Raw genomic sequence first — 23,963 nt, forward strand, 5'->3', positions numbered from 1 at the left:
AAGGAAAAATAGGGGCTCGTACTTGCTGTTCACGACAGGTGAGTTGACGGAGGAGGATGAGCAGGTGATTGAGGCCGCAGAGGAGTTGGAGAAGGACAACACTTCAAACGACGTACCACCCACCGATGTAGCTATGTTAGCGGAATTGCTGGACAGCATCCACCTTTCCGACGAACAGAATAACACTGTCGTTGTCGCTTACGTTGGACACCGTGAGATCCATACATCCAGCTACGACCTTGTTGACCATGGTCCTTCTCCTGGCCCATCCAAATCACCTCCATCATTGGCTCTTACTTCTAACCCTCCCTCTCGGACGCGCGCTACTCTCCTCGACTCTGGCTGCTCTCAACACATCATCACCGAACGCGCATACTTCCACACATTTACCGCGGTCAACCAAACCATCGGCACCGCTGGTGCTTCTCCTCTTCGCGCTCTCGGTGTGGGCTTAGCCAAGATCACAGTCCCTCTACGTGATGGTTCTTCCTTCACCATCTCCCTACCGGACTGTCTATATGCGCCCGACTGTCCGTTGAATCTACTCTCCTCGGGTCGCCTTACCGACGTCAGTGGAATCCGGATCCTCTTAGGAGACAAGAAGACTCTGTGCTGGGAACATACGCCTGGTCAGCGTCCCACCCGTTTCTTCTTCCTCCCGCGCCATGGTTACCTCACTGCCTTCACCGGGTCTTTTGTCCCACCAGACCCCTGCCCTTCAGAGGCCCTACTCACACTAATCCCTGAGGACGATTTGCCTTCAATGTTTACTCCTCCCAAGCTGGACATTGAACTTTGGCATCGTCGCACTGGCCATCCTGGCCATGAAACCACGCGTCTTCTGGTTTCGGGACAATGTGTTCGAGGGGTGAAGTTGGTTGGTTCCATCACCAAGTGCCACTGTGTGTCGTGTGTGGTAGCACGATTCGCACAAGCACCTTACCGACCGAGTGTTGAACGCTTCCTTATGCCTGGTGATTTACTTCACATGGACATCTCTGGTCCTTGGCCCACACAAACCCAAGCCGGCGAACGTTACTTTATCATCTTCCTCGACGACGCTACACATTTCGGATGGGCATCTCTACTCAAATCTCGTGATGACGCTTTTACAGCCTACATCCACGTCGAAGCTCGTCTCGAAAATATCACCGGCAAACGAATCGCTCGCACCAGGTCTGACAACGCGAAGGAACTTGTGGCTGGAAAACTTGGACTCCACCTGCGCTCGAAGGGGATCGAGATCCAAGTTGCTGCTCCCTATGCCCATGCGCAGAACGGTCGAGCTGAACGGCACATCCGCCGTGTCCAAGATGTCTCCGCCACCCTCCTCGCCGATTCCGGCCTCCCTCCTATGTTCTGGGGTTACGCGATCCTCACTGCAGTTTACCTCATCAATCGTCAGCCTACCAAGGCCTTGCCCCCGAACACAACACCTTACGAGGCTCTATATGGGACCAAGCCTGACTTATCACATCTCCGTGTATGGGGGTGTCGTTGTTTCCCAATCATCCCACCCGAGCTTCGTAGAAAGGGCGACAACCGACGTATCAAGGATTGTGTCTTCCTTGGTTACGAAGATGGCCGGAAGTCTTACCGCGTAATGACACCTACCGGGAAGATATTCTTTTCAGCTGATGTCGTTTTCGATGAGGGTAACATGGGTCGTTTGGGCTCCCGACGCCCACGCCTGACAGAACTGTCAACTATGGATGACATCGCCGATTCCATCGATACTGTCCGTCAAGTTCGACGCTCGGCGCGCATTGCTGGACTCCCGGGTGCCAATCTCATCTCCGATCGACCATACTCCCCTCAACACGTTCTCGCCTCACTAGGGCTAAGTATCATGAGCGAGGGACCTGTCGAACTCCACCAATCCAGTCGATTCGACGTCCTACCCAGCATATCCTCATACCTCGCCACGGTTGGGATCCATCGCCTATTCATGCAGCCCACCATCAGATTCACCCCACTCGCCATGATGTCGGCCTGTGGATTCTACTGTGATGCCCTCCTCCTTGACGAAGACGCCTTCGACACTTCTGTCTCCCTTGCTGCATTTGACCTGTCAAAGCCTCCCGACACACTTCGCCAGGCTATGATGCGTCCCGACTGGCCCATATGGCTTGCTGCCATGTGTAGGGAGTTCAATGGCTTGAAGGATCGTCCGGCCTGGGTCGTCGTGAAGAAACTTCCGAATGGTAAAACCGCCATCGAAGTCCGCTGGGTATTCGCATTCAAGTACAACCCCGATGGTTCCATCAAGCGTGGCGCTGAGAAGGCTCGGCTCGTGGTGAAAGGGTACCTGCAGCGTCCGGGAGACTATGACGAAACCTTCGCCCCCGTCGTACGACTTCAGGTCGTCTGCATCATCCTTGCGCTTACCGCCAAAAACGACTACGAACTCTTCTCATTCGATATCAAGACCGCCTTCCTGCACTCCAAGCTCGAGGAAGAGGTTTACATCAAACAGATCCCTGGTTTTCCTTTGGAAGACAAAGAGGCTGTTCTTCGTCTGCTTGTCGTCCTTTACGGCCTCAAGCAGGCTGCCTTTGCTTGGTACTGCCATTTCATGGGAGTTCTCGTCAAAATCGGCCTCAAGCGATGTGAATTGGATCATGCCTTCTTCATTGGGGTTTGGCACACTCCTCCTGATCCTTCCATTCCGATGCCTACTGACGGCTCCCCTCTCATTCTTCTTGTTCCCATCCACGTCGATGACGGCCTCGCATCCACCAACTCACCCGAACTCTACGCATGGTTCATTGCTCAACTCAAAGCCCACGGAATTGATGTCGTTGACTTCGGTCCGGTCTCAATGTTCCTTGGTGTTCGGATTATTCGCGACAGGCAGAACCGACGGATTTGGCTGTCTCAATCCTCTACCATTCAAACTCTCCTTGACGATTGGAAGATGGATGGCTGCCGTGGTGTTACCACCCCTATGGATGGTCCTCTGTGCGACCTCCCCGATACCGACAAACCTCCCTTTCCATGGATTACTCCAGAGAACCTCACACGGAGCTATCAATCCCTTGTTGGTTCCATCACCTGGCTCGCCACTTGCACTCGCCCTGATCTCGCCTACGTCGCCATGTGCCTTGGTCGTCACAACGCGAACCCTCAGATGAAACACCTTGCCGCCGCCAAGCACGTTCTCCGATATCTCTTCGCAACCATTCATCTCGTTCTCATGTTTGACCCTCTGAATAACATCAATGCTTCCGTCAACAACTTCATTCGCTCTGCCACGGGTTTCTCGGATGCTGATTGGGCGTCTGACAAGGAGACTAGAGTCAGTATCTCCGGCTTCGCCTTTTTCTATCTAGGCGGACTGGTAGCTTGGAGCGCCTGCAAGCAACGTTGCATTGCGCTATCCTCTACAGAGTCTGAATTCTACGCCATTGTTCATGCCATGCGCGAAGGCCTCTGGATGCGACTCTTCCTCATCATCAATAACTTCCCCGTTCCTCAACCTTTTCCTCTTATCTGCGACAACAAATCCACACTCCACCAAGTCAATTCACCGGCCATTACTTCCAAGTCCAAGCATATTCACATTCGGGAACTCTTCGCCAAACAATACTTCAGCGACGGCACCTTCTCGGCCAATTGGGCTGCCACCAACATCAACGTCGCTGACATTTTCACTAAACCCCTTCGTGCCACTTTGTTTGTTAATCATCGTAAATCTCTCGGTCTTGTACCCTCTCCTCTTTGATCATTTCTTTCCTTTCTTCCTTTCTCTTGCATGGGCTCCTCCGATGGGGGTGTGTTGTAGAATATCGTTCGGACCCATACATTCACGATCACATGACTACGTACACACATTAATTACTCGATAGACGCGCTCACCACAGGGTCAGACTTCTACCACTATCTGACCCTGTGAGTATCTTAGCCTTTCCTCCTTGTACCTAGCTGACACCGTGTAGGACTCTGTCTGGTTCATTCTAGGTACACATAATAGACTTCTACCACTATCTGACCCTGACTCTGTCTGGTTCATTCTAGCCTGCACCGCAACAGCCTTGACTCACGAGGACTATGCGGTATCCCTTCACTTGTGATGTCTGCCCTAGCCGCTTCCGTACCAGGCAAGCACTCAGTCAGCACCGAGCCGACTACCCCACAATCTGTACAGATTGTAAGCGATGCTTCAAGAACGAAACCGCCCTCGGGCAGCACCGCCGAGACGCACCCCGTCATACCTCGTACTGCAAGTTTTGCAATCAATGGTTCCAGCCAACGGGGGGCAACCGTTGAAGGCTCCGCCATACCAGGCTACCCTGGCAGGTCCTGACGCGCGACCCTGACAGGTCACACATTCATCAAAGGTCACACATCTCTGTCACTATACCACATTTAAATATTTATCTATTCACGACCACTACTAACGTTAGACAAAGAAAGTACTGTTACCCAATTTATGACATGTATTTATGTTGATAGTGACCGTTCGAAGATATTAGGCGCCGGTGTGTAGCCACTGCGAGTCGAGGTAGGAAAATGGTCAGCAGTCTCTAGGCACGTTAAGGCAAATTGAGACCCACTCTTTCGCGGTCTCCAGTGACTGCTGTTGGGTGATAATGAATGGTCACCTGCTGTCAGTGATTGCCACGCGCCTTGGTCGGCTTGTGTCGGTTACTGGCCACTGCATGATCGGAAAAGCTTTGGGTACCTGTTGTTGGTAACTGCGATGTGGTATGAAAGACCATCTGCAGTTACTACAGACTGACATCCCACAGGGGACTTCGTGCAGCCAGTGTCCGGTGACTGCCTACTGTAGGAAAATCCATGGCCAATGACTGCAAGGTACATGGGTCCACTGGGACGCAGTCACCAGGTACAGTAAGCTAGTACTCTTGGATGTTATTAGTGACTTCGCAGGGGAGTTGTATTTGGTGCGGGAGTCAGAGGTAACTGTAGAGGATCACCAGGGTACGTGTAATGCATCCCAACGTCCTCCAAGACGTCACCACCGACTGCTGGGAAGCTCCAGGTTACCCCAGCGGTCGCTAGTGACAGCGCATGGGTTCGAATCATTAGGCACCTGTGCCTGGTGACTGCGGGGTACATGAACGAGATGGGTCGCAGTCACCTGGGTCCGTGTGATTGAGCCCTGAGCACACCCCGACGTCACTAGTGACTGCTGGGGGAACCTGGAGTCCCCCCAGCAGTCGGTGGCGACGGTACGTGGTGGCAGATCGTTGAGCGCCCGTTCCTGGTGACTGCGACCCATCGTAATCATGTACCTCGCAGTCACCAGGGTACGCGTAACTTGATCCCGACGTACTCTACGACGTCACTAGTGACTGCTTGGGCAACCTGGAATTCCCCCAGCAGTCGGTGGCGACGGTACGTGGTGTCAGATCGTTGAGCGCCCGTTCCTGGTGACTGCGAGGTACACGGATGTGATAGGTCGCAGTCACCTGGGTCCGTGTGATTGAGCCCTGAGCACACCCCGACGTCACTAGTGACTGCTGGGGGAACCTGGAGTCCCCCCAGCAGTCGGTGGCGACGGTACGTGGTGGCAGATCGTTGAGCGCCCGTTCCTGGTGACTGCGACCCATCGTAATCATGTACCTCGCAGTCACCAGGGTACGTGTAACTTGATCCCGACGTACTCTACGACGTCACTAGTGACTGCTTGGGCAACCTGGAGTTCCCCCAGCAGTCGGTGGCGACGGTACGTGGTGTCAGATCGTTGAGCGCCCGTTCCTGGTGACTGCGACCCCATCGTAATCATGTACCTCGCAGTCACCAGGGTACGCGTAACTTGATCCCGACGTACTCTACGACGTCACCAGTGACTGCTTGGGCAACCTGGAGTTCCCGCAGCAGTCGGTGGCGACGGCACGTGGTGTCAGATCGTTGAGCACCCGTTCCTGGTGACAGTATGTGGTGTCAGATCATTAAGCGCCCGTTCCTCTTGAGTTGCGCTATTTGGCTGGCAGTTGGTGATGACAGTTCCTCGAGTAGAACCATTAGTTGCCCGTTTTGGGCTACTGCGAGGTAGCTCAACTCAATGCCGTTGCTACCAGAGATGGTACGCACAAACGAGAACATTGTAGGCAACTGTAGGCTATATATGAGTGATAGTGTGCAGTCGATGGCTACTGCAGCCAAATGACCTCGATTCCTTCTGTTCACTGTGACTGCAGGGCTGCGAGACGGGTTAATGTTTGGACTTGTCATTTCCTCTTTGAGTTGGTTGCAGTGCCCAGCTACTGCTGGTCAATCAGTTGGTCTCGATCGTAGTCAGAAGACAATTTAGTGATTAAGGCTTCGATACGTGTGGTGCTACTGGCTTACCAATGTCTAAATAGACCTCATTTGAACGCGGAATGACTGTTACAAGCGTGCAGTGGATAGATTGATGATAAAACAAGTACAGAAACAAGTGGAGCGTCATGTACTAATCCAGATCAGCTATCATACGCTTAAACGCCTCCTCGTCGTCGTCGTCGAAGTTGAACATGTCCCTTTCTTTGGAGTCATCGATCTCCCAGTATTGAGGTGCAGAACGAGATGCCTTTCGTTTCTCCTCTTCGGCGACCCTCTGTTCTTCTTGGATGCGAGGTGCAAATGCTGCCTTGATACTGCGAATAATGGCGGAAAGGATATCTTGCTGGGTACGTTTTTTGCCGTTCTCGTCATATGTGTAGAGGTCGTCGACTTTGAGGCCAAAGGAGTTGAAGATGACGTACAGATAGTGGCGCGTGCGCGGGTCCAAGGGCTTCTCGAAAGGTTCTTCAGTTTCTGTACGGGAGCGAGATTGAATGTTAACGAATTTCTTCCAGATGAAAAACCCAAACAGAGCTTCCTCCAGATCGCATCCACAGTGGAGAATCCGACGCCCATTTCGAACACGACAGAGACGGTAGAGATCATCGATGGTGCGGTAAACTGGTCGTGCATCGGTGGAGTCCTCTTCGTCGGAGGAATTGGGATAGTCGGAGCGTCGACGGTCGAGTTTCAGACCTTTAGCAGCGGGTTGTGAGACGGGGTCGAAGAGAGGCTTGGTGATGGACTCAAAAGGGACGCCAGTGACCTTGAACGAGTTCTTAGTCTTTCCCTCGTGAGCGGCAATGTCGTTGACCTTGCACGAGTGGTCGTTGATCTCGTGGTAATGACACCGCATCACCGAATCCCCCTTTTTAACAAAAGCCCACATTGCGAGGAAACGATTGAAGAAACCAAGCTCCGTAAAGAACGTTTGTTCTCGACGAGCCCAAGTGCGAAGGACGGTGGGTGGGAGACGCGAGAACTTGGATCGGAGGAGGTTCTGGACCGCTGCAGTGTACTTCTCTAAGTAAAGGGAGTGTCAGAACAGAAAGAACGGCGTAAAGACAATGAAAGACTAACTCAGTAAGCGACGTCGCTGCTCCGAGGTCAGCTTGTACCAGCGATCAGCCATCCGAGGCTTCTTCACAGTCTCCGTCTCAGAATCGGACTCTGAATCGCTACCACCTGCAGCCGTAGGGGTTAGCTTTGCTCCACGTAAGACTCAGCTGGAATCGTGCACATACCATTGACAGGGGGGTTCGGATTAAGAGACTCCTGTGCGCCCGGCTTTTCCTTATCTTAGATATGGTTAGTTCAAGGAATAAGAAACAAAGATATTGATTTACTCACCCCCAACACGCCGCTTCTTGGCTCCCTCCTCCGCTGGATCGTCTGGAAGAGGACGCTTGCCCTGGCCCTTGTCTATATTCTCCTCCTCCTTCCCAGTATCCACTGCTTCTTTTGCCGCATGTTCCTTCTCCTCCTTCAACCGCTCGACCAAAGCAGTACCCTCAGGAAACTTCACAAGTTGTTTCTTGATGCGACCGAGTTTCATACGATCAACGTTAAGAGTGCGGACTGTGGCGTTAAGATCAGCGCGAAGGCTAGCCTTCGTGCTGGCACCTAAACGTGATAACATCCAGGGCATTAGACTCAAGATCGGAATCAAGACGAGAAACGTACCAGTGTTGGGTGCCTTGATCTTCGCCTCGAGGTCCTCCTTACGGGCGATGGCAGCATCCACGGTGACTTGCAGGTCGAGAAAACTCTTCATCATTGCCTTGTACTCTTCTGAAGGCGCCGATGCACTGGCCGGTTGCTCAGACATGATGACACTAATACGGCAGTCAAGAGAGACGAGAGATGAGTTAGAGGCAGTTGAGGGGAATGCGAGAGCCTGCAGTGCGTAGAAACATGGCATTCTGAGGGTGTTTGTCGCTTGCCTGATTTCGGAGTGCCATACCCATCGGACTTCCGCAGGTGGCTTGACGTCAGAAATTTTATCCCTGACGACAGTTATTACAAACTAGAGATAGATCGATAGATCGGCTCGCGAGTTGCGTGTGTGGACAGCTTCTGGAAAAAGCAATTTGGAATTATGATCGAGACGCTCAGGGAATGTGGTGTCATCCATTTTAGCCACTCTGTGAGACTATCCTCAGAAGTACATACCTGTGTAGTGTAGCAAATAGAATATTTCCTTTCTGCAAACTTGCATTATTTACGCTGTTAGAGATGCTAAAAGAATGAAACCTCCGTCAATATGGCAGAACTCAAAAGCGGGTAATCCACCATCCATATATGGGTGGTCCGATGACTCCGATCAAAGCACGGTTCGATCAATTTCCCAAACAGGTCGAGCTCCGGCGGATATCAAACCAGTGCTTGCCATTTCATTCCAAAGCTCCACAGGACTTCACGCAGGCGGTTGACATTTGAAAGAATATGCTAGAGCAATTAGGGTAGTATATCTAAAACATGAGAACTGGGCCTTCCAATCAATGACCAACCCCAACGGACAATTCGACCACAGCAATCATCCTCCACAACACATCGCATAGGGACCAATATATCAGCCCGGATGAAAGCCCCCTTTTCAAGGGTGTCATCAACACTGGAATCTCCTTCAAGCAACGTTCTGATGGATTCGTTTCCATGCACCCTAAATTCTTCACATGCCTGTCGATATTTGCAAAGAGTCTGCTGATAGAGCGCCAGCATGGATTCTCGGTCCACAGACCGGGGAGGATCTTGAACAATTTTTCAGGCACGCTGATAAGGGATAGAATGGAGACGACACACCAGCACGGAGCCCTGTAACTGTAGAGACAGGTCAGAATCATTTGCTATACTACCACAAAAATATACACACCAGAACTACGGATCCAAAATCGGCCTGACTCAGGATCGGGTTCGAAGTAGCAGGCAGCCCAGTGTTTGACGACATGGACGATTTCTGCATCAGTGGGAACACGATTCAATTCTCGCCTGACTTCTGCGAGGTTGTGCGAATTGATAGGGTCGGAGACGGGATTGGGCGACATAACCACGGTGTCTATGCCCGAAAGGGACGGCCTGCCATGCCTTTTTATGTTTTCTCGGTCTCCTAGGGGTATTTTGTGAGAACCCATCGTAATCACGCAAGAGCAATCCGACTGCGGGCGGAATCGGCCTACCCTTCTCGTAAATAGGTTTATTCAAACACAATGCAAGTTGGGCCGAGTCCACAAAATGAATGATGCGCATTGAGGGGTGAACGCGATGTAGAGAGCATATACGAGATGACCAGAACAGGCTCAGGTGTGAATATTCGATGGAGAAGAGTAGAAGGGAGGAAAGACGTGGTGTAGTTCATATACATATGTTCGATAGAGTCAGAAATACAGCCCCTTATCATCCCATAACCGCCTTGATCCTATCTGCCACCCACAATGCGATCCGGACATCACTATCACCGGTTTCCTCCAGCTCAAAGGGATGTGCAAAGTTGGTGATCTTCCAAGCCCGGTCGAAGCCAACGGGCATACGGGTAGACAAATTATGTTCGAGTCGAAGGTTGAAGGCCTCGGAGAACTGGTCTTCAAATGTGTGACGCGAGGCGAGAATACAGTCGATTTTGGGGAGGATTTTGGCGGTGAAGACCTGTGAAGAGGCATGTACAATGCCTGTGAGACGCACCCACTCCTTCCACAGGTCCTCAGGGGTGTACTTGACCCTCTTATCTATTCAAAGCGGTCAGCTATGGGATCTATATGTGAAGAAGAGAGCGCACCAGGCTTGCCATTGGCTGGGGGAAAGTTGTGGTGAGTCTGTCAGTCCTAAAATGAAACGGGAGACTGAAGCGTACCTTTGTTTATACGGTAGACACCTGAATCGTCCATGAACCATGACCGATACAATAAATGGAGGCACCACTGGTTGAGCTCCATCTGAGGCAGGTTGCGACGAAGTTCATTTCGAAGAGCCTCCTCCTGCGCAATCACTGCGTTAGCAGGAATCGGTAAGGTAGGGGTTTCGATTGAAAGTTGAATCAGACCAGGCGGCATCAAGGGAGAGTCAAGAGAGGTGGCAGGACGCTTGAGGGAGCAGAAAACAGAGTGTGGCGACCCAAACTGTCAGCCGCAAAGTGCCGAAGCATCAGCGCACAGACCAAAGCTCATCCCCCGTTCAAAAATCTCACTTCATAGTGTATCTTCTGAGATAAATATTCCTGGAAATTAATGTAAATTCGTAGAAATAATAGACGCTTCAGATGGTCCAAACCGCTTGACACTAGTCGCCGTGGTCAAAAAGTCAGACAACCGAACCCTAAACGCACACTGAATCTCACACAGGTTTCCCGCCGACCATCACCAACCCCATGTCCCGACCAAAGAAGTACGCAACCAAGGCCGAACGCAAGGCAGCAAATCGCGAAAAGAATAAGCGGTACTATGCGAAGTAAGACTGGTATAAGAAGCCTTCTTCTGGTTGCATGTTAATCTAATATATACAGGAACAAAGACGAAATAAATAAGCGCCGAAAGGAGACGCGCGCCTCGATTAAAGCTCGGTGAGAGGGTACATGGTCCCTGTTGATAAACTTAAAGCTTAACATACTGCTTGATATCTAGGGATCGGCGCCAAAAGGTCTGCAACAAGGCGAAGGCATCTGTTCAACACACCAAGCCAGTAATCACCGAAACCGAGGACTCCAGGTATCGTATCTATTGATTTCCGATGACAGTTGGTCTAACAAGGTACAGAGTCAAAATATCTACAGAAGCAGCTCTAGCGCCCTACCGAGCATTCAAGTGCCTAGTTGGTGATGCGCCCTTTGAGTACCATAACTCATTTTGCAAGTATCTCATTGAGCTGGCGAAGCAAGGCGAAGGTGTACGACACCTTCGATCGTTGGTTCAACTGAGATCCTCACGACTCTCAGATTGGAGAAACGAAATTCTCAGCGCACACCAGACTCTTCTCCAGGTCTGCGGGATAGGGCCAGAGTTCCGGAAGGTCGATGCAATGCTCAAAGACGTTCAGGAGGCGATTGCTAATGTAGAGGATATCGAAGTCCATCTTCTCGGCACTTTCGATGACTTCCTAACCGCGTTCCAGAGCGGCTACCTTTTGTTCCAGAAGTAGTCTACATTGCGCAATACAGTCACAATCGATGTATTCTAATGTTTTGTCGTCTTGTGGGATACACTCATGTTGAAGAACACACTCAAGACGTTCAGTTCAAGTCGTGTCCTATCACACTTCGGCGGTTTAATTCGAACGAAGACTCATATATAACACAAGGTGACGAGTGTATTAAAAAGGAATCGTAGTACAGAAGATACAAGTAACTACGGCTAAGCTGATGACGAACCGGGAACAGTGAACTGAGTAATAACACCAGGGTTGTTAGAGAGGAGGGATGCGAGAAGGCGGTTACGAGCCTCCAAATCAGCCTTCAGGCGCCTATTCTCCTCAGAGACTTGGGTTGCATGCTGAGTGGCCGCATCAGCCCGAGTCTCTGCATCAATCCTACTCGCCTCCAACTGAGTCGCTGACTCGCGGACACCTGCAACGACGGCCTTCATGGTCTTACTGACAACTGAGTGGACCTCCTGGACAAGACCAGGGGCCTCGCGACGAAGCTTGCGCGAGGTAAACCAAGTAAAAGGGGTGCGGGAATTGGGGTTGTGGACGGCGATATATACCCAGCTCCCGGTTCGCGTGGAGATGGACTCGGCCTTCAGGGGGCGTTGAGGACAAAAAGATAGCAGGATAAAAAATGAACTACTTACCCGGGTGAGGAGATCCCGAGTCCACTCATCGAACTTGCGAGTGGCATCGGTCTGGAGTGCAAAGGGTGGTTCGAGCTTACGAACTCGAGCAACACCTACGAAAATAAGGGTTATAAATCTCAAAAAAAAATATAAGCATGGGTCAGCACTTACGAAGACAGGCATTACCACGGCCAGCACCATCAACAAAACCATAAATCGGGTTCTGATTCGAAGGACGGATCCGACGTCCTGACCCAGTGACCGACGCTGAGGATGGAGAAAGAGGAGGGGGTGAGGACGATGGCTGAAGGGGTTGCGGTTGCTGAGCCCGCTGAGCGTCCTCTGCCAACAGAGCGGGGTCTATTGGCACAAAGGCTAGGTCAAGTGGTGGCAGCGCTGCACAAGTATACTGCGTCAGCAAATCAGGTTGACCTTCAATAGCAAAAATAAAAACGCACCGTTGTTACCTGAAGCCACACCCAACGGTCCACCTTGAGGATTGGGCACATTGACGCCTGATGCCTGTGAAGACGTAGAGGGCTAAGAGACTGTCAGGAAAAGTCCAACGGGGCGAGAAAAAAAAAGAAAGAAAAAAAGGAAAACAGGGAAACTCACCGCAGAACGACGACCACGACGACGACAGGGACAACTGGCCAGCAAAGGAGACCCTGGGCACTTACGACAGTGACGGGCAGCACGTTTCTTTGAGGGCGAAGGGGTGGATGACTTCCCCTTAGCACGAGTGGTTGCCATCAGGTCAAGTCGGGGGAAACAAGGACTGGTGCGACGGTCAAGTCCCGCATATATGGGTCGGGATGATAATTTCAGTTTCCGATAACAGACCAGGATAAATAAAAAAATGCTTACACGATAGAAAAAACAAGATTGCAAAGTCTCGACGCCAGCCGATAGGCCCCCGATTCCGAATAGGTGGCGTCGATCCCCATCACCAGGGAGCAATGTGCAGCAGTGCTCGCAGGGATCTTGGCCCATGTGAACAATCCCCACATGGAAATGGCCCTTCCGAAGTGACTTAGGAAAATGGATTGACTTCATTTCCAACAGGAAACACTCTCAGGATGGAGCGACGCCCCAAGAGACTCCTCTCCGCTGTGGACAACGATGACGAAGCACCTATTTCATTCCCGTCAGAGCTATTGAACTCGATAGACGATCCAGAATGGCACTCACCTACGAAAGCTCAACGGACGATGGTGGCACCTGTGAAACCGCGAAGAAGAGGGGCGTTATCTCAGAGTCGAAGCAAAGTCCAAACCAACGACAATGGTGGGGACGATTTGACAGGCTCAACTGCCGAGTGGCATCAGCTTCCCACGAGACCTCGGCACGACGAGGTCTCTGAGGCTATGCTCGAGCTCTTTGTGGACGCCATCCACAGCTACACGGCGGGTTTCTACCACCTCCACGAACGACTCTTCGTAGTACAAGGGTGGGATGTACGGCGTAACCAAGCTCTAGTAAGTTTCATCACCTCGTTAACATCCTATTTACTTACCAATGGAACTGCAGGACAGTTGGTACCACCTCGAATATCTGTTCATTAGCGATGCAATCCATACTGTTTGTACCTGCCCACATGGGATGGAAGATGAGGTTCTGTGCATCCACAGGAGGTTTATTGAGTCCTACGACGCCGGGTCTTTAGTCCAGAAGGGTAATGAGAGTGATACAGGTGCGATGGTTCCTAATTATCTCATGGGATTCAAAGCTTATGGTTAAGCTAGAAATTGCATCAGCCATTCTGTTCCGCCAGCGCGCTATTCCCAACTCCCAGGCAACACACTCGCTTTTCTCTGTCAAGAGTGTTTCCTCAGCATCCCTGAAAGGCCGTGCTATTGTTTCCCATAAGGGGTCGTCTCCTGGAAGCGGCATATGGCGTTGTTCGAAGGATCCAGGGTCCCAAACATGCGCTCATGTAAACATGGCTCTCGCCCAGCTCACGGAACTGTACGGCGAACTTGGAGAGGCTGTAGATGGAGAGCACGGGGTTGAGGTGACGGATGCGCGTCAAATTGAAGATCTCGGTATGTCTGCTCTGTGTATGGTTGAATAATCCCTAATTTTAAACCTCAGCACACTCAAATCTTGTTTCCATTTCACACGAACCCATCCTTCCACCTGCCTGGGCTGTTCTCCCTACCGACAAAAGCCTGTACGAACGACCTTCTCCCTATCGCCTCCCGCCATCCACACCCATCAAGTTGGATTCAAAGTCGTCGTGCCCATGTGCAGGCACCCGAACCTTCTACAACCCCGAACACGACACGATCACACGCACCTGTCGAGTATACACCCTCACCACAGTCTACGTTCACCAGATCCAGCTCCAACGATGCCCCCAGTGTCCCCCTTCGCGTCGACGCTTCATCGGACCTGACCCTCGCCACGAGGGGCTCTTTAACTACAACAATTCAGTCTTAGTCTCGCACGAGCTCCTCGACGAGTACACCAGTGCCTACACCTCTTCGGAAACACCTTTCACGGCATGGGTGGTTCAAATGCAGCGCCGATACGACTTGTCCAACACTGTCTTCATGGGGGAAGACCTTTTCAGGACGGTTTGGTTCGCATATGTGTCGCTCCAGGGCTGGGAGAACGATATGGCATGCAAACGGTGTGGTCCCAGCCCCGAGACTGTGATATGGGATGGCATTACTGTTGCGTTTGGTCGCAAGCACGTCACTTCATCCCTTCGTCCACCCACGGTCACCTCAGAATCGTCCCTCGTCCGGAAGAACGTCAAGTACTTCCCCAAGCAGCAGCTCATCGGTGATCCGCATCTTCGAAAGCTTATCCGTGTTGTTTTGAAGGGTCCGGGCTTGGGCGATGAGAATGACGATGAAAACGACCTGGCTCAACCCCCGACCACCTCTCCTTCCAGTGTCAGTCAGCAAGAGGCTCACAGGCGAGCAACTCTGGCACGCGAATACCTGGATCGAGTCTCAACAGTGGTGGACGGTCTTCGGGGGTCTTGCCCGGCGTTGGCAGACCTTTTTAGGCTCCAGTTCGGAGCTGTTGCTTTGGAGAGTGGACGTCTGGGCTCCAGTGTCTACAAAAACTTCTTCAAGCAGGTGTGTTTCTTGTTTCTTGTGTCTTAATGCTTTTCTGACCTTTCTGAACCATAGATCGCAGCCGAAGAATCTGTCCTCCAACTTGTCAATTACCCATCGCTGTTGGCTCTTCGGGAGTTTCTCACACACCCGGAAACAACAGACCTCACGTCGCTACTATCCGTCCCGGCCGTCTATACCCTCCTCAACCACCACACTACCATGGAGGAGATCATTCCAATCATCCAATGGATTGAACGCGTCGCGCGTGAAACGCTGCGCAACCTGATCGTTGAGGCACCGCTGCCTTCGATTTCTCCGGAAGTGTCAACGAACCCAGGGACTGAAAAAGTTGAAGAAGATTTGGACTGGAAAAAGGTGCGTGTTTTCAAATACATCGGCGTCGTCTTGCTCACGGTTTGTCCTAGACTGGGTGTCTCTATGGCATGCCAAAGATTCGCAATCGCCCAAAGTATCCAGGCTTGCGTGGGGATCAGCAGAAGGACAAGCCAGACAAACGACGAGGAGACCGGTGCGGGAAATACTACTCCCAGTACGGGCAACGGCGCCTCACTGGGGGTATCATGGTTGCTTGGTGCACCCATAGCATTTGCTATGGGTTCCATTGCATTGCGGAGAGTGAAGGCCGTGATGATGTCTTCTCCGCACTTGTTACCCGCTGGCCTATAGCCCCTAAACGGGTGGTATACGATTTTGCTTGCGCGCTGGGACCATACTGCATGCTACGCGAACCGCTCTTTTTCGCTAACACACTGTTTGCTATTGACCATTTTCATAGCACAGGCCATTCGAAATGCAGCCCTGCGTGCTTTCTCTCAGAATACGCCAACGTCGACCCAAGGCTGGTTCCTATCAACTCGAGCGCAGGCGAGTGCGGGAATGGTGTTTTGAAGAGGATTCGAAAGTCAGTTAGTTATATGTCGCAAACGAGGGCCATCATTTACACCAAGGTGTTCCTGTCTGCTTGGAACCGACAGCGTGCTCGATTAGCTATGTAGATTTCGAAATATATGTGCCTTGCAGTTCTTGGAGACTGTACGATCAGCAGGTCTTATTAAGATGAAGTTTCTGTATACTGTAGGGTGTCCTCAAGCAGCCCCTTATATCCGGTCATAGGCCATGGCATTTCACATGACGGGGATCCGAAAATTGTGTGGCGAAGTTATGACATTACCAGGAACTGCTCTCTACACCTCTAGTGGATGTAGTTACTGGGTACTGCTGAGCGCTGCGCGCTGAGCCCACGACGGACGCTCGAGCTGTGAACGAGAGGTTCAATGACGTCATAGGCCGCCAACTGGGAGGCCAATTGGTGACCTATGACGTCGCCGCCACATCAAGTGATGCGCTCCCTGAACGCGCCCCAGGGAGTCGATCACGTGGCGGTATATATTGTCCGGCGGTCGCAGGGTACTGCACTCTGTAAGCTAATATTTCCCCCCAACCCGGATTGGTGTCCTGCAAATATGTCGGTGCAGTTGTCGAGAGCTGCTGGACGGAGGAATTTTGGCAACCCCTGCAGTAGCTGGTTCCCACTCTTTGCCAGCCCAATATGGGTGCGGTTGGTAGCGACTGCATAACCGAAGGAAGGATTGGTAAAGAACAGTCCCATTTAGCAGTTTATCTTGTGCACTCCTTCAGACGTCGCAGGGGACAGCAGGGGAACGCTCAATTAGATATTTAAGGCAATGACTTCTGCGGTTGTTCAGGACTGCAGGTCAAACATGCAGTTATGGGCGCTTGTTGCGCGTGACTTTATGGGTGCGGTTGGTAGCGACTGTATACCGAAAGAGGGATTGGTAATGATCAGTCCCGAATTTAGCGGTTTATCTTGCACACTCCCTCAGACGTCGCAGGGGACAGCAGGGCATCATTCACCAGATGTTTGAACTAAAGACTTCTGCGGTTGTTCAAGACTGCAGGTCAAACGTGCAGTTATGGGCGCTTGTTGCGCGTGACTTTGTCTCTTAATCCTGGCAGGTCACACATGGTATGTGTGACCTGTCAGGGTAACCTAGGATGGTATGGTATTAGGCGGGTATCCGGCCAACGGTCACCAGCACTGTTCCATTTGCATCCTCGACTTCGTGGATCACAATGCCCTCAAGCGGCACTGGGTGGATTCCGACAGACACCACTATTGCGAAGGATGTGACATACATTTCGACGATGGAAACCAGCTCCAAAACCACCTCCGTTCGCGAATTCACCAAGTCCCAGAGTTCGTATGCCCTGCGAGAGGCTGTCCCCGCACATTCATCTCTCGCAGCGCTGCCGTCGGCCATATCGACTCTCAAGGATGTCGGTTCATCAACCGCCAAACATTCAACGACAACATGTGCCAAGCGGACTACTACAACTACATTGTGAAGGAAGGCGTCGTGGCCGGCTCCCTCAGTGATCAAGATATCGAGGACATCACATTGGGATCATATGCGCGGAGGGAAGGCTCTATGCTTGTCTGCATTTGCGGGACACGGCACAGGAATGCACATGCACTGAGGCAGCATCTTCGTTCACCAGCCCACGAACCTGCGCTCTATGAGTGCCCATGTTGTGGCTTCCACAGGCAGACGCTGAGCGCGATTCTCTCACATTTGGAGAGCGGGGCTTGTCCGGGAGATAGGGGTCAACAGGAACTTGCTATAGAAGACATATGGGATATGGCCGTGCGAGCTGCCAGTGGTACGTGGTAGAGACTCGGAACGACAATCGTGAGTTGAATTACTCCCCCACCTATGTGTCTCGTCTCGCTGAATGCTGAACGGTATCCGTGAGCAGGTATTGGTTGGACAGCCTTCGATAAGTTACTTTCAATACATATCTGCAATGTTGATGGGACATAAATATAATGTTACAACGAGGCGACGAATCAAGGCCAAATACAAGATAAAAGTTTCATGACGACGCCGAAGACAGAGACGGCCACAGAATACATGAATAAAGGGTGAAGAGATCGGGCGAGTCCTTTACTGTAAATCGGGACCTCCAAGCGAGTCAACCTGAAACGTGAAGAGAACAGGTAATACTGGGCCAACAAGAAAGACGTCAATAGGTAATGGTTCTCATATTCCTGACAGCTCCATCGACAATTCGCTTCGCCAAAGGATTCGCCCGAAGAACATCACAACTCTCACTCTCGACGTGCTGACAGAACCCACTGAGTGTCGTGAACCGCGCCCCACAGGTACTCCAAGGACAGACGTAAATCTTGCTCTGATGTCGGGGGCTTCCAAGATGCTGGTTCAAGGCGCGCAAAGTCGAGTACTCCTTGTGACAGATGCAACACTCGTACGCCCAGCCGTTCCACGAAGCACCGGTGGCATAGTAGGTCACATCGTCCCCGCGGCCTCCGTTTCCAATCATCCTAGACGGATCCGTAATGACGTTGTTCCTGTCATAGTGGCGGATGATACGGTTGACTTCTGCGCGTGTGATCCCAGACGGGCAGCCGCCTGATTCGAGGTGAAGGGCGAGGGCGGAGGTCGACACGAAGCCCATGCCACATCCACGCCCAGGACACATCACGTTCTTGGGTTGGTGGATGGAAGAACGCAAGTGATTCTTGTATGCATTCTCCGAGGTGAAGAGCCGCCTGCAGGGAGTGCAATATTGGTCGCGATGGTAGGGGGATTGGCGGTAATGCTCGTGCAGACCGAACTCGTTTTTGAAGAAACGATTGCAGTCCTCGCAGCGGACGTGAAAGGCGTCGTTATGGTCCTCGAGATCCCATTCATCGTCAAAATGTTCCACGCAATATTGGCAATAGGCGTGCTCTGGGCTCTGAACATAATGCTCTTTGAGCCCTAACGGGGACGAGAAATCGAGACCATGCGCATGGCAGTAGTTGTGGTTGCTCGAGTTGAGAAGGTGCTGTATGTATCCAAAACGGTTGGAAAAAGACCGCTCGCATTTGCGACAGTACGGCATAGTTTAGAGAGAGATGTATAGCGTTTCTGGGAGGCGATTACAATGTGGACAGGATGAAAGCAACAAAGGCGGTGACTCGACGGCTTCGCCATTATATATTCGCGGAGTCTGAATCAATATTAACGCGAAAGCCCGAGTCGGGAGCCCCTATTTGAGAACAATGGGAGAAGTTCCGGCTAGAACATTCCAGTCGAGAGATCAACTGACTCCTATCTCCAGGCTTTACCCGGTGAAGGAAGCACGAGAGCAGCTAGAGCCATGGAGTACTATAGCGCTCCGGGCAACCTCAATCATACCGGTGGCGGTAAGAGGTGCGCCGGTGCTGCCAATACCCATGCTCAGTTGAGAACAGGCGCTCACAAGGGACGCAGTAGCGATCTTTGTGACGCTCCGACTGACGGTAATGCTCGTGTAGACCTCGACGATTCTTGAAGACCCTATCGCATTCCTCGCAATAGGCGTGGTCTTCCCTGAAATGGTCGTAGAGCTCGTCGTCGTCCTCAAAATGCTCGTCACAGTACTGGCAGTAGCTGTGCTCGGGGCTCTGAACCCAGTGCTCCTTGAGCCCGCGCCACGTTGAGAAGTCGAGATCGCACCAGTCGCAATAGTTATGGCGGCTTGAGTCGCGCATGTGTTGCCGCCTTGCGTCGTCGTTGACGAACCAGCGATCGCACTTCTCGCAGTAGCTGGACATCGTGCTGCGGAAAACGAAGCCTTCTGACTGGGATAAAGTTTTGCGGTGGTGGGTTGAGAAGAGAAAAAACAATTAGAGGGACCGTGTTTATATCTTTTCCGCAGTTGATTTTCAATGGCTCGGCATTGGTCAGCTGGACAATCGGTATCCCGATTCGGTGTCCGCCGTACTGGCGCCCATTCGAATGCAATGCACTCCTGTACGTTATGGTGCGAAACGTAGTCAGAACCACGACATCGAGCGCATTAAAAGTAGCGGGATCAGATCTCCTTCTCTCGGGATGACTCTCTCTAGCAGTCATTAAACGAATCCACTCTGTAGAGCCCTCCCACTTCAAGTAAAAGGCAAATGGTTCGACTCGGGTGAATCAGCAATACACTCGCCCTCATAGTCGCCATAGATAAGACTCGCCGCGTTATAACGTTCATTGATCAACTCACCCTCATCGCGCAAGGGTGGAGCGAAAGAGGCCCAAATCAGCATCGCACCTACTTTATGGACTTGGAAGTCTGATGAATGGACCCTGACACGTTTGCTTCCGCTTCCCTCGGCTGTGGCTGACCGTGCTTCAGGGAATTCGCAAACCCCTATCGCTCTCTGACGCGCGTGCGTGAAGCTTACTCTTGTCAATAAGCCACGTTGGCGATCCCTGGTACCGTCGGACGTCAACAACCCTGTTGACAGGTCTTCGAGGGTATCTATTCTTACATCTCAATCAACTTCTCCAGGCTTCGGATTCCCCAACAAATGAAGAAACATAAGAATCGTGGCGAAGCATCGAACCCTGACTGAGGATGCGAGGACATCCGTTTGTTCCCTTCTTATCTTATCTCCGTTCATGAGCGGGTTTCAAGCATCCTCGTTCGTTGTCCTTCCGAGTTTATCCATCCACGTCGCGTTACTTATCATCCTTCTCTGATATGTAGGCTCGCTGGAAGAGCCTCCTATAAATGAACGTGCTCTTGCTTGTTTCAGAGTGAAGGTGCGATCCACGCAACACTCCTCCCCAGTTCTGACCAACAACAGTGACAACAACTCCTGTGTGCTACCTATAAACGGAAGGACGGGAGTATATAGCGCCGCATACCAGCGCTTATTGAAATCAGGCTTACTCACCCCGCATTACTTATCATCGTTCTCCGTCGCTACAAATACCCGCCCCTTCTGTGCTCAGGCCCTCCTCTCCCGCGCACCATTGGTTTCTCTCGAAACACCTCTCTCGCCGTTACATCCGTTCTCCGCGACCGATCGCCCGTCGTTCTCGAACCATCCGCGATTGTCGTTCTTGTGTTCCGCCCCCGCAGCTCACGTCATAATAAAGGTGTGTACGTCCGCTGGAATGGCGTCATGCTTGGCTGGAAGGAGCGCCCGTCACTGACCGAAATGATGTACAGACGTATAGCCTTAGTGTCATTCCAATAGACCGACACCACCTACTGCTTCAGCTAACATTGGGCTGGCCAGATAGAAGGCTCCGATAAGCCCCAGTAGACGACACGACCCGCGGTAGAGAGATAACGGAGTAGTCGTGACTCACCCCACCTCCGAATTATCCGCTATCGCAACCCTATCTCATTCTTCTCCTCGCCGGACACTGGGTAATACCGCCCAACGCTCAAGATACCGACCATACCCACTTAAGCTTCGCGCTGAACGTGCGTTGAGCCACCCATTTCAAGCCTTTCAACGCAGCTCCATTCTTCCGACAAACGAGCATACATAACATCATCACGACCGAATCCGGAGAGAATCGTCATAACACAAACAAAGCGCTTGTTCCGTCATTGATCCATACCCCGGAGTGCTTAGTACCAGTCCTAAACTGACCGGCACTACTACCACAATAAGCACCTCATTCCACCCGCCAGCGCATTAATAGTTGTCTATACCCGGGACTTGATCTGGTCCTAGCAGTATCGCATCTCGACTACCAACCACCACCAGCAACCCCACCAAACCAGCTTTGCTATAAACCCATCCCTTACCCAACAAGCACCCTTTCATAGCCCATACAACCCCTGAACAACAATGCCAGCATTCAAGCGTCGTCGTCCCGTCCCCGTCCCCGCCTCCATCAACACCCACCCCACCCCAGCTTCTGAGAAGCAAACCCCCGACGTCCAATCCCCACCCCTCTCCCCACTGCTTAACGTCCGAGAGGACAAAGACGCCCTCGCAATTGCTCACGACAGGCAGAAGTACCTCAAGGCCCTAGACAGGGCTCGGAACAAAGCCAGGAAGGCGTTCAGCTCAGTCACCCATGCCAACACACCCGCCACTGGCCGTCGGTCCAACAGCAAGACGAGGGCCGGAGCACAGCAGCAACGTCACCACGGAGCTCGAGAACGGAGTGTTGCCGTTGGTGACGAGGATTGGGTGGCGGCGTCGGAGGAGGGTGTGACACCAGCTGCTGTCAATTGCGTGTCTAGTGCAGAGTATTTTGATGCTCCGAGTGTCGAGGTGAAGCTAGCGGACCTTGTGCAGACGAAGAAGGCGAGGAAGAAGGGCGGGCTTGGAGGGGACTACGAGTTCATCCCGCATATTCGCTCCGTTATCGTGCTTGATGAGACGAATGCGACGGGGAGGAAGACGAGGGATATGGTCGTAGACGATGACGAGAATGATGCTTGGGAATGCATCGACGATGATATGGTGCCAGGCAAGCAGAAGGTTACATATGCGAGCATCGCGGCTACTAGTCCTGCCCTCGCTTCTCATTAAACTAATTCTCTTATGATAAACTAGCAAATAATCAACGGAACAATAGGCAATGTAGAGAGAGAAAAGTTAATCACGTACTTGTACTTTTACTGTAGGGCTTTCTTGTTGTTGGAGTGGTGTTTCGATTTCTGACGGATCTACGTTCGTCTTTTTTGTTAGTACTATACCCCACCATTCGTTTTCACGTCGCTCATTGGCTGCACTCCCTGTACTATAGTTACGCTATATCATTGTGTTAATGTTGGACTTACAGACGTCTAAGGGAGTTCCGGAGAGGTACCTCGAGGCCAGGTTCTCTTCGGGATCCTGGTCCCCGGACCTGGCGTGCCTTGATGCCCTCCAGGTTTGTGAGGACCCTGGTGCTATTTCGCTTACGCATTGGGCGGCTATGAAGCATGGGCCTGTGTGTCCCTGAGCATGGGTTAGCTGAAGGCCAGGCTAAGATGCTAGGAGGTACTCACAATTGCAGCCTCTCGGTGATTTACCGCGCCATGGCGGGCCCAAATCGTTCACATCCTTGACCTTCAGCCCACTGGTCTAAATAAAGAGCTAGCCGCACTGGGTCCACGTGCGTTTTGTGCGAAACGGAGCTGGGCCAAAATCCTGAGTGAGTCCATACCGCGGGCGCCTATAGTACTATCGATTCGGTCAGCTGAGGTCAAGACGAAGCGAATAGCGAAGCACGACACACCACTTTATACAATCCAGGTGTCCTGGGGTTAATATTGCATTCATGTGTCCAAAGCGATCGATTTGGACCCTCCAGGGCCTCCGTCTCTCTGGGAGACTTGAGTTCACCCTGATCGACTTTAGGAACTGCTACTACGCGCGTTAATGACCATTGTTCCTTTGCAATGACGGATGTTTGCTTGGATTATGTCGTTCTTGTTGGGGCACTGAGCCTGGCCAAGGCCAACCTTTTAGTCAATGGTAGATCTGGGCGTGGACTGGAAACAAGCTCACCTCACCTCACCTCACCTCACCTTGTTCGACGCGCTTACCCCTGGCCTTCACACATCCCGCGGTGAACTCGGCATAGAACGAATAAGGCGTTTCAGTTTCAAAGTACCACTCCGTCGCCTGGGTGTAGCGATCAAACGATGATAAGCTCAATGAGATTGCTTTCAGAATCGCAACATATCGTATTCTGTTGGACTGACATTAGCTTCTTCCTGGAGCACGGAGAATAGCTCTGGACACGCACCATTCACCCCTTCCCGACGTTGTCGTCGTTGTTCAAGTTCAAAATTGAGCGGGTGGAATTTTTCATGGCGCGGGATCAAATTGCAGTTAAGGTTCTATTCCATCCGATGTTGGCGGGACCAGAGAAAAAGAAGGGGCCATTTGTCCGGGCACATGTCTCCGCAGTCTTGTGGGGATCAACACGTTTCCCTTGTTCTGTGAGAGCGAGCGCCTATATTCCAATTCTTTGGCATTTTCCATGGAACAGTGAGTTCTTTGGTATTGTTGATGGTT

The 23,963-nt window shown here is 51.8% G+C and overlaps 11 protein-coding genes across 11 annotated transcripts; 4 read left to right on the forward strand and 7 right to left on the reverse strand.

Moving 5' to 3' along the window:
* Positions 1-6,421: 6,421 nt before the first annotated feature.
* On the reverse strand, positions 6,422-8,119 carry CC1G_00602 (hypothetical protein; the record flags this gene model as incomplete). The annotated part of the gene is made up of 5 exons (XM_001829371.1): positions 6,422-7,314; positions 7,372-7,476; positions 7,536-7,589; positions 7,642-7,914; positions 7,975-8,119. The coding sequence occupies 5 exons, from the start codon at positions 8,117-8,119 to the stop codon at positions 6,422-6,424; spliced, it is 1,470 nt and encodes a 489-aa protein (XP_001829423.1).
* A 545-nt stretch (positions 8,120-8,664) lies between these two features.
* On the reverse strand, positions 8,665-9,335 carry CC1G_00603 (hypothetical protein; the record flags this gene model as incomplete). The annotated part of the gene is made up of 4 exons (XM_001829372.2): positions 8,665-8,739; positions 8,812-9,041; positions 9,094-9,111; positions 9,164-9,335. 4 exons carry the CDS (start codon positions 9,333-9,335, stop codon positions 8,665-8,667), a joined length of 495 nt encoding a protein of 164 aa, XP_001829424.2.
* A 349-nt stretch (positions 9,336-9,684) lies between these two features.
* Positions 9,685-10,337, reverse strand: CC1G_00604 (hypothetical protein; the record flags this gene model as incomplete). The annotated part of the gene is made up of 3 exons (XM_001829373.1): positions 9,685-10,013; positions 10,064-10,078; positions 10,139-10,337. 3 exons carry the CDS (start codon positions 10,335-10,337, stop codon positions 9,685-9,687), a joined length of 543 nt encoding a protein of 180 aa, XP_001829425.1.
* Positions 10,338-10,651: 314 nt separating this feature from the next.
* CC1G_00605 (hypothetical protein) lies at positions 10,652-11,418 on the forward strand (the record flags this gene model as incomplete). Its single annotated transcript, XM_001829374.2, has 5 exons — positions 10,652-10,731; positions 10,787-10,843; positions 10,905-10,988; positions 11,037-11,164; positions 11,216-11,418. 5 exons carry the CDS (start codon positions 10,652-10,654, stop codon positions 11,416-11,418), a joined length of 552 nt encoding a protein of 183 aa, XP_001829426.2.
* A 212-nt stretch (positions 11,419-11,630) lies between these two features.
* Positions 11,631-12,862, reverse strand: CC1G_00606 (hypothetical protein; the record flags this gene model as incomplete). The annotated part of the gene is made up of 4 exons (XM_001829375.2): positions 12,518-12,862; positions 12,222-12,459; positions 12,069-12,163; positions 11,631-12,014 (listed from the first exon to the last, which is right to left on the reverse strand). Exons 1-4 carry the CDS (start codon positions 12,557-12,559, stop codon positions 11,631-11,633), a joined length of 759 nt encoding a protein of 252 aa, XP_001829427.2. The 5' UTR covers positions 12,560-12,862.
* Positions 12,863-13,129: 267 nt separating this feature from the next.
* On the forward strand, positions 13,130-16,140 carry CC1G_00607 (hypothetical protein; the record flags this gene model as incomplete). Its single annotated transcript, XM_001829376.2, has 6 exons — positions 13,130-13,528; positions 13,581-13,743; positions 13,796-14,095; positions 14,145-15,142; positions 15,197-15,499; positions 15,550-16,140. 6 exons carry the CDS (start codon positions 13,130-13,132, stop codon positions 16,138-16,140), a joined length of 2,754 nt encoding a protein of 917 aa, XP_001829428.2.
* Positions 16,141-17,239: 1,099 nt separating this feature from the next.
* On the forward strand, positions 17,240-17,838 carry CC1G_00608 (hypothetical protein; the record flags this gene model as incomplete). Its single annotated transcript, XM_001829377.2, has 2 exons — positions 17,240-17,367; positions 17,412-17,838. The coding sequence occupies 2 exons, from the start codon at positions 17,240-17,242 to the stop codon at positions 17,836-17,838; spliced, it is 555 nt and encodes a 184-aa protein (XP_001829429.2).
* Positions 17,839-18,190: 352 nt separating this feature from the next.
* Positions 18,191-19,072, reverse strand: CC1G_00609 (hypothetical protein; the record flags this gene model as incomplete). The annotated part of the gene is made up of 1 exon (XM_001829378.1): positions 18,191-19,072. The coding sequence occupies one exon, from the start codon at positions 19,070-19,072 to the stop codon at positions 18,191-18,193; it is 882 nt and encodes a 293-aa protein (XP_001829430.1).
* CC1G_13750 (hypothetical protein) lies at positions 18,901-19,809 on the reverse strand. The gene has a single exon (XM_002912172.1). It carries the CDS (start codon positions 19,764-19,766, stop codon positions 19,359-19,361), a length of 408 nt encoding a protein of 135 aa, XP_002912218.1. The 5' UTR covers positions 19,767-19,809; the 3' UTR covers positions 18,901-19,358.
* A 1,985-nt stretch (positions 19,810-21,794) lies between these two features.
* CC1G_00610 (hypothetical protein) lies at positions 21,795-22,487 on the forward strand (the record flags this gene model as incomplete). Its single annotated transcript, XM_001829379.1, has 1 exon — positions 21,795-22,487. The coding sequence occupies one exon, from the start codon at positions 21,795-21,797 to the stop codon at positions 22,485-22,487; it is 693 nt and encodes a 230-aa protein (XP_001829431.1).
* A 386-nt stretch (positions 22,488-22,873) lies between these two features.
* Positions 22,874-23,757, reverse strand: CC1G_13751 (hypothetical protein; the record flags this gene model as incomplete). The annotated part of the gene is made up of 4 exons (XM_002912173.1): positions 22,874-22,888; positions 23,179-23,294; positions 23,489-23,634; positions 23,699-23,757. The coding sequence occupies 4 exons, from the start codon at positions 23,755-23,757 to the stop codon at positions 22,874-22,876; spliced, it is 336 nt and encodes a 111-aa protein (XP_002912219.1).
* Between the last annotated feature and the right edge of the window lie 206 nt (positions 23,758-23,963).

The sequence above is a fragment of the Coprinopsis cinerea genome, assembly GCF_000182895.1.
Source record: "Coprinopsis cinerea okayama7#130 chromosome 1 map unlocalized cont3.1, whole genome shotgun sequence".
NCBI lineage: Eukaryota > Fungi > Basidiomycota > Agaricomycetes > Agaricales > Psathyrellaceae > Coprinopsis > Coprinopsis cinerea.

Bases quoted from the DNA above. Each gene is read 5' to 3' on its own strand.
- CC1G_13750 (XM_002912172.1), bottom strand. From the start codon at position 19,766: ATGTCCAGCTACTGCGAGAAGTGCGATCGCTGGTTCGTCAACGACGAC.